This window comes from Ailuropoda melanoleuca, chromosome 12 (assembly GCF_002007445.2).
Source record: "Ailuropoda melanoleuca isolate Jingjing chromosome 12, ASM200744v2, whole genome shotgun sequence".
NCBI lineage: Eukaryota > Metazoa > Chordata > Mammalia > Carnivora > Ursidae > Ailuropoda > Ailuropoda melanoleuca.
Genome location: NC_048229.1, coordinates 36,177,147 through 36,187,812, shown reverse-complemented (window position 1 = coordinate 36,187,812; position 10,666 = coordinate 36,177,147). Strand labels below are relative to the sequence as shown.

At 53.8% G+C, this 10,666-nt stretch overlaps 1 protein-coding gene across 1 annotated transcript in view; it reads left to right on the top strand.

The window, feature by feature from the left end:
* The window catches only part of SPTBN4 (spectrin beta, non-erythrocytic 4), a 68,710-nt gene that overhangs the window by 26,251 nt on the left and 31,793 nt on the right, over positions 1-10,666 (top strand). The window contains 8 exon segments of the mRNA XM_034639013.1: positions 4-32; positions 34-453; positions 1,754-1,891; positions 4,422-4,686; positions 4,688-4,791; positions 4,793-5,171; positions 6,638-6,840; positions 10,503-10,593. Of these exon segments, the coding sequence (XP_034494904.1) occupies positions 4-32; positions 34-453; positions 1,754-1,891; positions 4,422-4,686; positions 4,688-4,791; positions 4,793-5,171; positions 6,638-6,840; positions 10,503-10,593 (1,629 nt within the window).

The following is a 10,666-nucleotide window of genomic DNA, read 5'->3' as shown; positions in this document are numbered from 1 at the left end:
GAGGCGCGGGCGCTTCACCAGTTCGGCGCCGACCGACGGGCTCCTGGACTGGCTTCGCGACGCCTACCGCCTAGCAGCCGCGGGCGACTTCGGCCACGACGAGGCGTCCAGCCGCCGCCTGGCCCGCCAGCACCGGGCGCTCACCGGGGAGGTGGAGGCGCATCGCGGGCCCGTGGGCGGCCTGCGGCGTCAGCTGGCGACACTGGGGGGCGCCAGCGGCGCCGGGCCCCTGGTGGTGGCACTGCAGGTGCGCGTGGTGGAGGCAGAGCAGTTGTTCGCCGAGGTGACCGAGGTGGCTGCGCTGCGGCGCCAGTGGCTGCGTGACGCCCTGGCGGTCTACCGCATGTTCGGCGAAGTGCACGCGTGCGAGCTGTGGATCGGTGAGAAGGAGCAGTGGCTGCTGGCCATGCGCGTGCCCGATTCGCTCGACGACGTCGAGGTGGTGCAGCACCGGTGAGCGCGCCCTTGTGGGACTTCCGGGGCCCCTTCCTGAACGCGCGCAGTCTAGCCTTCCAGGGTTCAACACTTCCCACTTTCGCTCAGCGGGGGCCAGAGCTCCAGGGAATGGGAATGATAGTAGTTCCCACCTCACGGGAGACGCGTAATGAGTACTTGTAGAACACTTAGCAAATGCCTGGGTACGGGGAGCATTTCAGGAGCGTTTGCTATTATTGTAAGACTTACATTTACCTGGAGGGAAATTAACTTAAGCTTCTCCAGAGACACCGCAGCCTCGTCCTCCCCTGGGACTGCCACCGTCCCTGCACAATTGTCACCTCCCTAGCTCATGAAGTAGCTCCGACCCAGTCACTTTCTTTTCCATCACCCTGCTTGACGTTTCTTCATAGCACTTAACCACCCTGTGACACGTGAGATACTGACTCGTCTGTTGGCTGACTTAGTAATGAGTTGTGAAATTAGTGGATGACCCGTTTTATTCATCCACTCATTCGTTCAGTTGGTACTTATTGAGCTCTTGATGCGTTCTAGGTCTTGTGCTGGGCATCGCTGACACACAGGCCTGGTCCCTACCCTTACTGTGCCCTCAGTTACCCAAGCCACAGCTTTGGGCATTGTTTTAAAAAGGGGAGGACTGGGCCCAACTTTAAAAAGATCTCCCTTGCTGCCATGTAGAGGGTGTGTTGGAGGGGTTGAGAATGGTGGCTGGGAGCCCAAAAATGGTGGCCGGGAGCCCAAAACCTGGGGTGGGGCCCCGGGTGGGAGGGGATAGGACTGGACAGGCTAGGAGGCCAAGTGGAGAGGCCATGGGGGTGAACATTCTGGGGAGGGGCGTTGTCCAAAACAGGGCCCAGAGCTATGGCCTAGGGGCTGGTGGAGCTGCCCCTGAGATGGGGACCCAGGGGAAAAACAAATTTGAGGGGAGATACTGATGCTGGTTTGAGTCACAGTGGCTGCGAGGAGCCCCGCGGAGGTGTCTGGCAGCTTTGAGGTATAGCCATGTTCCAAAGGAATGAAGTTGAGGCTGCAGAGAGACCTGTGGGGGTGATGAGACTAGGGTCATGAGAACTGAGACCGTGGGGATGGATGGATGGCATGGCCCAGGCAGGATGGGAGAGAAAGCTGAGGGGGTCTAGGACAGAGCCCTGAGGGATGTAACATTTAGGGCGCAGGTAGAAGGAGGAGGAGCTGCCATGGGGTCCTAAGAGTTAGAAGGAAATGCAGGAGAAGGCCAAGAAATGGACAGGTCCCCAGGGTCCAGGCCTGCCTGAGCACAACCATCCTCCTTCTACAGATTTGAGAGTCTGGACCAGGAGATGAACAGTCTGATGGGCCGTGTCCTGGATGTGAACCACACGGTCCAGGAGCTGGTGGAAGGAGGCCACCCCAGTTCAGACGAGGTCCGCTCCTGCCAGGACCACCTCAACAGCAGGTAGGCGGGGTCTGGGGCCTCACACCAGTCTTTACCAGTTCTTTCCATCATTCTTTTCCTCATTCACTCAACTGTGGAAATCAAAAATGTGTGATTTCGACCCCCTGAGGTGATAATGGCCACCTCGGAAATCAGGAAAATCTTGGGGGAAAATGGTAATACCCAATGTCAGTGATGATGTGGTGAAATGAGAATACAATATATTTTAGCAGACTATTAGTTTTACTTGTATGAAAACGATTCACTGAGTATCTGCTATCTGCCAGAAATTTTTCTAAGCACTTTATATACCTGGTTTTATCTTCCAATATCCCAATTTCCGTAGTAAATTTTCTAGAATTCAGAACTCTTTAAAAATGGTAACAAATTAATATCTTTCCCCCTAGAACACTGACAGCTGTTCTTCCAATGTGGGTAGGGTTCGTAGATGAAGATGCAGATCCAGGGAGGTGAAAACCTTAATTCAAGCCAGTAAGTAGGAGTCAAACCCAGTTCTGTCTGAATCCGGAGCTGGGGCTCTTGAACACTTAATATTGAATCTTCTCAGCAACCCTATGGGGCATAAATTGCCCCATGTTAGAGAGGGAGGAGCTGGGACTCAGAGGGGTGAAGACACTGGCCCAAGGTCACACAGCAAGTTAGGGGGTCAAGCCTGGATTTGAAGTTGCATTTGTCTGACTCCTAAGACTATTTTTAACTGCTGTGCTGTAAGATTCCAGTAATCAGGGATTTTAAAGCCTCTCTAGGCTTGACAGTCTCAAAGCATCAGGGCCTCAAATGATAACAGTAAAGATTTACAGCTTAGTAAGAGTATACACCAAGTGCTTTAGCCACATGATATCATTAAACACTCACTGAAATGGACATTATTATCCCCATTTTCCAGATGAGGAAACTGAGGATCAGAGGTAAATGATTTGCTCATGGTTACGTGGTGAATCTGGCCAAATCAGAACTTGAACATGGATCCTTTTTTTTTTGAAGAGAGAGAGAGAGAGAGAGCCACAAGATGGGGGAAGGGACAGTGAGAGAGAGGGAGAGAGAGAATCTTAAGCGGGCTCCGTACCCAGCACAGAGCCCAGGGTGGGGCTTGATTGATCCGTGACCCTGAGATCATAACCTGAGCCAAAATCGAGAGTCAGGTGCTTAACAGTCTGAGCCACCCAGACCCCCCTGAACTTGGGTTCTTCTGATTTCAGAGTCCTAATCTTCTGACTAGAGTCCTAAACTCTGCCCTGTGGCGTGTCCATTCTAGAGGGGACAGAGGGACAGTGAACAAATAAACTAATACATGAACACGATCTTTAGAGAATTCTCGTGACCTCGTAGAACATAACCAGAGGGCTGGAGGCGATTCTAGATCTTGTGGTCAGCCATGACATTTCGAGCTGGGCCCTCAAAGGGAATGAGGAGCCAGCCACAGACAGGGAGCACAGCTGAGGCAGAAAAGAGCTCCATATGTTCCTCCAAATTGTCCCCACTCAGTAATAGTAGTGCCCAAGTACTGTTTGACCCACTTCATAAATCCTAACTCATTGGACTCTCACAACACCCTTATGAGGTAGGTGCTGTGCTATGATCACGCCCATTTTACTGATAGGGAAACTGAGGCACAGAGAGTGTTATGTGCCAAAGGGCAGACAGGTCAGTTTTGACTCCAGGCAGTCCAGTTTGGAACATACACAGCCTATGAAGGGGAACTGAGGCCCAGAGAAGTATCATCACTTGCCTGAGGGCACAGAGCAATACATAATTTTCTTCCATTAACTTATTTTGATAAAGAACACGTTTGCCTTTCCACCATTTGATCCTCAGCACGTGGCTCACGCCACATGCTCAGTTTCTATTCGCTGGACCCAGCAGAGTATCTAGTGTTGTAAGCCAGCACATCTTACGCTCTGGTCTCAACATCCCTCTTAAAAACTGTCAGGGACCCCCAAGAGCTTGTTTTCGTGGGTTGTATCTATCAGTATTTACTGCATTGGAAATTGATACTGAGAAATGTAAAAATATTAAGTCGTTTTAAAATCACAATCAGAAACCCAGGATATTTTGTCCCTAGAGTATTTTTTTTAGTGAAAAATAACTACTTTTCAACACAAAAAAAAAAAATGTAGTGAGAAGAGCAGCCTTGTGTTGCATTTTTGCAGATCTCCTTGCTGTCTGGTTATGGAGAAGGCAGATGAGTTCTCGGTCTGCTCCTGCGTTCAGTCTTGGTCATGCAGCCTCTGAGAACTACACTGGGACTCTGGAGACAGAATTAGGAGAGAAAAGGCAAATGGCATCTTAGTGTTATTGGAAAGATAGTTTTGACCTCGCTCAGATTACACTTTGAGAACCGCTGCTGTAAGCAACTGTGCCTTGTAGGGTTTTATTTTACACAGGCAGAAACTGGGGCTCAGGGAGATACAGTGACTTTCCAAAGTCACACAGTGGCCGGGTTCTATGCCAGGTCGGTGCCCCCCCCCCAATGAGTCCTTGTCCTCCTCAAGCCGCCCTTTACCCCCCCCGCCCCCCCTCCCCCGGGCAGGTGGAACCGCATCGTGGAGCTGGTGGAACAGCGCAAAGAGGAGATGAGCGCAGTGCTGCTGGTGGAGAACCACGTGCTGGAGGTGGCCGAGGTGCGCGCCCAGGTGCGCGAGAAGCGGAGGGCTGTGGAGAGCGCGCCCCGAGCGGGCGGTGCCCTGCAGTGGCGCCTGAGCGGCCTGGAGGCGGCTCTGCAAGCGCTGGAGCCCCGCCAGGCGGCCCTCCAGGAGGAGGCCGCCCTGCTGGCTGTGCGCTTCCCGGCTCAGGCAGGCGCGGCTGCACCAGGGTGCGGAAGAACTGGGCGCCGAGTGGGGCGCGCTGGCGAGCGCGGCTCAGGCTTGTGGCGAGGCGGTGGCTGCGGCCGGGCGCCTGCAGCTTCCTGCACGACCTGGACGCTTTCTTGGACTGGCTGGTGCGCGCCCAGGAGGCGGCGGGCGGCGTCGAGGGGCCCCTGCCCGGCAGCCTGGAGGAGGCGGATGCGCTGCTGGCTCGCCACGCCGCGCTCAAGGAGGAGGTGGACCAGCGCGAGGAGGACTACGCGCGCATCGTGGCAGCCAGCGAGGCCCTGCTGGCGAACGACGGCGCCGAGCTGGGCCCCGGCCTGGCGCTCGACGAGTGGCTGCCGCACCTCGAACTTGGCTGGCACAAGCTGCTCGGCTTGTGGGAGGCGCGCAGGGAGGCCCTGGTGCAGGCACACGTCTACCAGCTCTTCCTGCGCGACCTACACCAGGCTCGCGCAGTGCTCCGCAACCAGGTGGCCGCTTCGGGCTTCACGCGGTGGAGGGGGAGGGCGTTGAGGCCACGGGGGCTCGGGGAGACTGGGAAATGTATGGAGGAGTGTTTGCAGGGACCACTGGGTTCCTGGCTCATCTGAGGTCAGTGGGAGTGAGGAGGGTATCTGGTATGGATCGCCGGCGTGTGGATCATGCAGTGTGAACACATGTGGGCACGTGCGTAACAGAATTTGAGGGTGATGATGGGTGGACTGGTGTTTTATCTAAGGTGGCTGACAGTTGATTGACTATCCCAAGTGAGTAATGCACTTGGATATACATTGCAGTGACTTCCTTGGTTTGTGAATTGTCTGGAAGGAAATAAGAGCGCCAGGTTGATTGGTGATGGTTAAACGAGTTCAGAGATCTTGGGGTGGATGACGGAGGATAAAGATTATGGAAATAGGTGATTCAGGCTGAGAGGTTATCTGGATCAGCAATGGATTGTGGATTATGTGGTTGTGGGTGCCCAAATGAGCAGATAATCTCCTTATTGGGAACGGCAATTTGCATGCCCTCTGGAGAGGGGAACTGGTTACTGTTTGAGAAAATCAAGCCAAGTGCCATGGTTATCTGGGAACAGCCGATCCATTTGGAGATCATTCTGGGATGGGAAGCAAGTTTGAAGATTTGGACAAGACAGAACATCCTGTTTTCAGGTTGTCCAGGAGTAACTACCAAGCTTTAGAGATCATTTTAGAAAGGGTGACCACCTCTGCTGGTTATCTTAGAGAAAGCTCACCCAGTTTGAGGATTATTTGGGGGGACAGATAGCGAGCCCCCGGAATTCTGAGGCTACTGAATATGGGAGCAGAGGGGGCCTTAAGAGGACCTTTCTGACCCCCCTCCCCCCGTTTTACCTGTTAGAAAACTAACCCCAGAGAGGGAAAGAACTTCCTTGAGGTCACCCAGCACCCAGTTCAGGCTTCCTGGATTAACGAAATATTTACCGAATGCCTCCTCTGCGCCAGGCATGATTCTTAGGAAACAAAACACAAAATCCCACCCTCATGCAGCTGGCCTTCTAGTGTGTGTGTGTGTGTGTGTGTGCGCGCGCGCGCGCGCATGTGTGCGCGCACGCGCAGGGGCAGAAAAGATGATAAACAACTAAATCCTTACAAGAATAATATCATTTCAGGTATACGCTATGAAAAATAATAAAGCAGGGTCAGGGGATATAGCTGGGATGGAGGGTGGTATTTTTTGGCAGATGGTTGGAGACCTGAAGGAAGTTAAGGAGCCAAGCACGGGGATATCTGGAGGGAGGGACTGCCAGACAGAGGGCCTAGCATGCTCAAAGGCCCCGAGGTCGGATCCTGCCTGGCATGTTCGATGCTGGAGCGCAGTGAGCAAGGGGGAGCGCAGAGGGAGGCAAGCCAGGCTGGCAGCGTCTCCCAGGTCCTGGAATGGAGCAGGGCTGACCTGAGCGCCCCCCCGCCCCCCCCAGGAGGTGGCACTGTCGGGCCCTGAGCTCCCCTGCACGGTGGAAGCAGTGGAGGAGGCACTGAAAAGACACCGGGATTTTCTCACCACGATGGAGCTGAACCAGCAGAAGACGCAAGTGGCCACGCAGGCCGCCGAGGGGCTGCTGAGGCAGGGCAACGCCTACGGGGAGCAGGCCCAGGAGGCTGTGACCCGGCTGCTGGAGAAGTAGGTCCCTCAGACCCCAGGGGCACAGGGGAGGGGTGAAGCGGTCAGGCCCTCTCTCCTTTCCATCCCGATTTCCGCTTCTCTGCCCCTTCTCTGATTTCTCTTTCAGTCCATACTGGTTTAGATTTGATTTAACTTGATGTTTTGGGAAAAGGTAACCACCTGGTGGTAGGAAACCCAAAAGATACAGAAGGATATACAGGGAAGTTTCTCTGCCAAGCCGGCCCTCAGCCTGGGGTGGCTGGATGGGTTGTACAAATGTGAACTTTTCGTGGAAGCCCTGCCTCTGCCCTGCCGTGCTGGTCCCTGGGCCCCAGATCCACAGCTAAAGGCCAGACACAAGTTCTGTTCTAGCTTTCCAGATGGGATGCTGTTACCTGCCATTCTGGGGTTTTGGATATGGTGAATGAGCCCCGCCGGCAGGCCCCAGCGGCCCAGTTCCCTAGGAAGCCCACAGAGTGTGTGTGTTCATGTGTCCCTTTCACGCTTCCCTTGCACAGTATCAGCCACCATCTGTCTCTCACCACTACCCTGTCTCTTGTCTGTCCTTGTATTAATTAGGCAAAGACATTTACTGAGTATCCACTGTGTGCCAGGCACTCTTCTAGGCTCTGACCAAAACACTACCCCCTACCCCCCCCCCAGGCAAACAAAAGTCCCAGCTCTCAATTAGAGTCTTGCATAGGGTCTCTTCCAGGCTGATTTCTATCATCTTCACTGTTTCTGCCTCTTGGGGTGAGTCAACGAGGGCCCAGCGCCCCTCTTTCTGTCCTTCCATCCTGATGGAAAGCATGCCTGATCACTTCACCACCATCCACGGCCCGGAGACCCCAGCCCTTCCTCTATGGGGCTCAGGTGTCTTTTTCCCCTAAATTCATCTGGGACAAGGCTGGAATTTTCTAAGGAAAACTTTCATGGGGATTCTGGTCCTGAGGATGTAAACTCGTGATCTAGGAGCTCCCAGCGCCAGTCCTGGACCTGCCCTTCCTTTACCCCACATTTTTTTTTTAAGATTTTATTTAGGTGTTTTAGAGAGAGCGAGAGAGAGAGAGAGAGAAGGAACATGAACAGGGGGTAGGAACAGAGGGAGAGGGAGAAGCAGACTCCCTGCTGAGCAGGGAGGCCAATGTGGGGCTTGATCCCAGGACCCTGGGATCATGACCCGAGCTGAAGGCAGATGCTTCTCCGACTGAGCCACCCAGGTGCCCTACCCCACATTTCTTGAGTGACTGCTGTATGCCAGGCTCTGCAGAACGGAGAGGTGGAGCCTGGGGGACTGCTCATTCTGTGATCCCTCTTTCTTCCTTTTCTGTCATTAATTGCTCCTTTCATGCTATCATTTATTCAGCTAATTAAACAGGTACTGAGTCCATGCCCCCTTCCAGGCCCTGTGGGGGGCAATGCTGGGCACGCAGCAGTGACCAGGACAGCACATGATTCCTGCCCTCACAGAGCTCACATGCTGTCTGACAAGGACGGGCCGGAATGGTTAGGACCTGGGTGGGAGTAATACAGGGGGTTGCGGGAACCCCGAGGGGACATCTGCCCTAGGCTTGTGCTGGGTGAGGCTGGGAATGCAGCAGGAACCGAGACAGTCCCAATCCCTGCCCCCTTACCCCTAGGCTGCGGTTCCTTTGTCTAGGGACAGGTCTCCTACCCGCTGGAAGTCAAAAAAACATCCATTCACTGGGGGCTATGGCTCAGATGCTAGTCCCAGCTGTACCCCTCAACCTGGGAGATTCAAGGCGAGTCACTTAGTGCCTCCGTGTGTCTCACCTCACCTGGAACCTGGCCCCGTCCTGTGTATGAAGTGCTCTTCTTACCTGCATTTTTCACTTTCGAGGCTCAGTTAGGGGAATTGACTTACCCAAGATCACAGCCAGGAAGCAACCCAGCCAGGACAAGAAGGATGTGACCACTGTTGTATTCTTGCCCTCCACCCAGGGATTTCCCTCATTCCTAGGACTGATGCTTGCAAGTTGGCTGGTAAAGACCTGCAGGGATAATGTCAGTTCAATTTCAGAGGTATTTCCTATTTCCTGGCTCCCGAGCTGAGTCTGGGCAGAAGGGAATTAGCGCTTTGCCCGTTTGTCTCTAGCTTGTCCTGTACCTCCTTCCAGCTGTGCCCCTGGTTCTCGGTGACATCTCTCTCCCTCTTTGCCTCCATTTATCTGTATGCCTCTGTGTCTCCATTTCCTTCTGTGTCTCTGCCCATTTTTCTTTCCCTCCATCTGCGTTTCTCTGTGTTCTCTTCTGCTCTTCCCTCTGTCTTTCCAGACACTTTACCTTCCTTTCTATTATCTCTCTTTCTTGCTGCCTTATGTCTCATTCATTCATTCATTCATGAAATGTATATTGAGCACCTGATGTGCGGGAGGCTCTTTATCTAGGCACTGGGGATACATCTGTGACCAAAACAGACAGAGATTCCTGCCCTCGTGGAATGACATCCTAGTGGGGAAGACAGACAAGATAAATAAGTAACACATAGCATGTTAGATAGTGTTAAGTGCGAGAGAGGAAATTAAAGAAGAAAAGAGGCCAGAAAGTGTCAGAGAGCTATCAGGAGGAGCCTCACTAAGAAGGTGGTATTTAAGTAGACGCTGGGGGGGGGGTGGGAAAGAGGATTCCAGGCAGAGGGAGCGGCCAGTGCCAAGGCCCTGAGGTGGAATGGCTTGTTCAAGGCAAAGGAAAATGGGATGTCCCCAGCCCCCCTCTACCAGGACTCTTGGGCACTTTGTACTGTGGGCAGGAGGCCAGGCTGCCTGGGGCTGTGGTCCCGGCTGGCTCCAGGGTGGTGGGGCTTGGGTCCAGTCCAGCCGGTTCGCACAGGCCAAAGGTCTAGCCCCATCTTTGCCCACGCCCCACTCTCTTCCCTTTCTCCAGCTCTACTGCACCCTCCTGTCTGGCTAGCTTTGTCTTTTACTGGTATCATCTTGCCACCTCTCTGCCTTTCCCTCTCCCTGTTGTCGCTGCCCCAACTCTCACTTTCCCTCCCTTTGCCTCCTTCTCTCTCTCTCCTTGTCTGCTGCTCTTGGTCTCTCTGTCTGTCTGGCACTACCATGCTGCATTTCTTTACTTGTCTTTTCTTATTTCTTCTCTCCCTGGGTTTCTTTCTCTCTGTCTGTCTGGGGGTCTCTGTCAATCACTTCCTCTTGAGGTCTGTTTCTCCGTGGCTCTGGTCTTGTGTCTGTGTGTTTCTCTCTGTAGGCCTCTGCACCTCTCTCTCTCTCTCCCTCTCTCTCCGAGCCTGTCTCTCCCTCCTGATCTCTCTTTCTCTCTAGGTGTCTCTTGATCTCTAAGTTACTGTCATTTGGTATCTCTACTCTGCAGTTGTCTTATCTCTCTGGGTTTGTGTCTCTGTGACTCTTTCTAAGTGTCTGTATTTCTTTCCAGGTCTCTGTCTCTGTCCCTTTCTCTCCCATTCTCTCTTTCTCTTGCTGTCTCCCTCTGCCCCTCTCCTGCTCATCCCTGGCTCTGCCCTAATTGATGTTTCTTTACCTCTCCCCCCATCCCCACCTTACTTTCTCCTCTTCCTCACTGTTACATATGCCCCGAGTTCCTAGGCCTGCCATGCCCAATGCCCTCACAACCCTCTGGCCAGTGCCCACCGCGCCCCCCCTCCCCCGGGCTTGCCCTAGCTCCTATCTCCCCATCCCTAGGAGCCAAGAAAACCAACTGCGGGCCCAGCAATGGATGCAGAAGCTACACGACCAACTTGGGCTGCAGCACTTCCTCCGAGACTGCCACGAGGTAGGAACTCCAGCTGTGCTGGGCACAGTGACTTCTTTCCTAGGGAGGGAAGTGCTCCAAGGCTGAGGCGCCG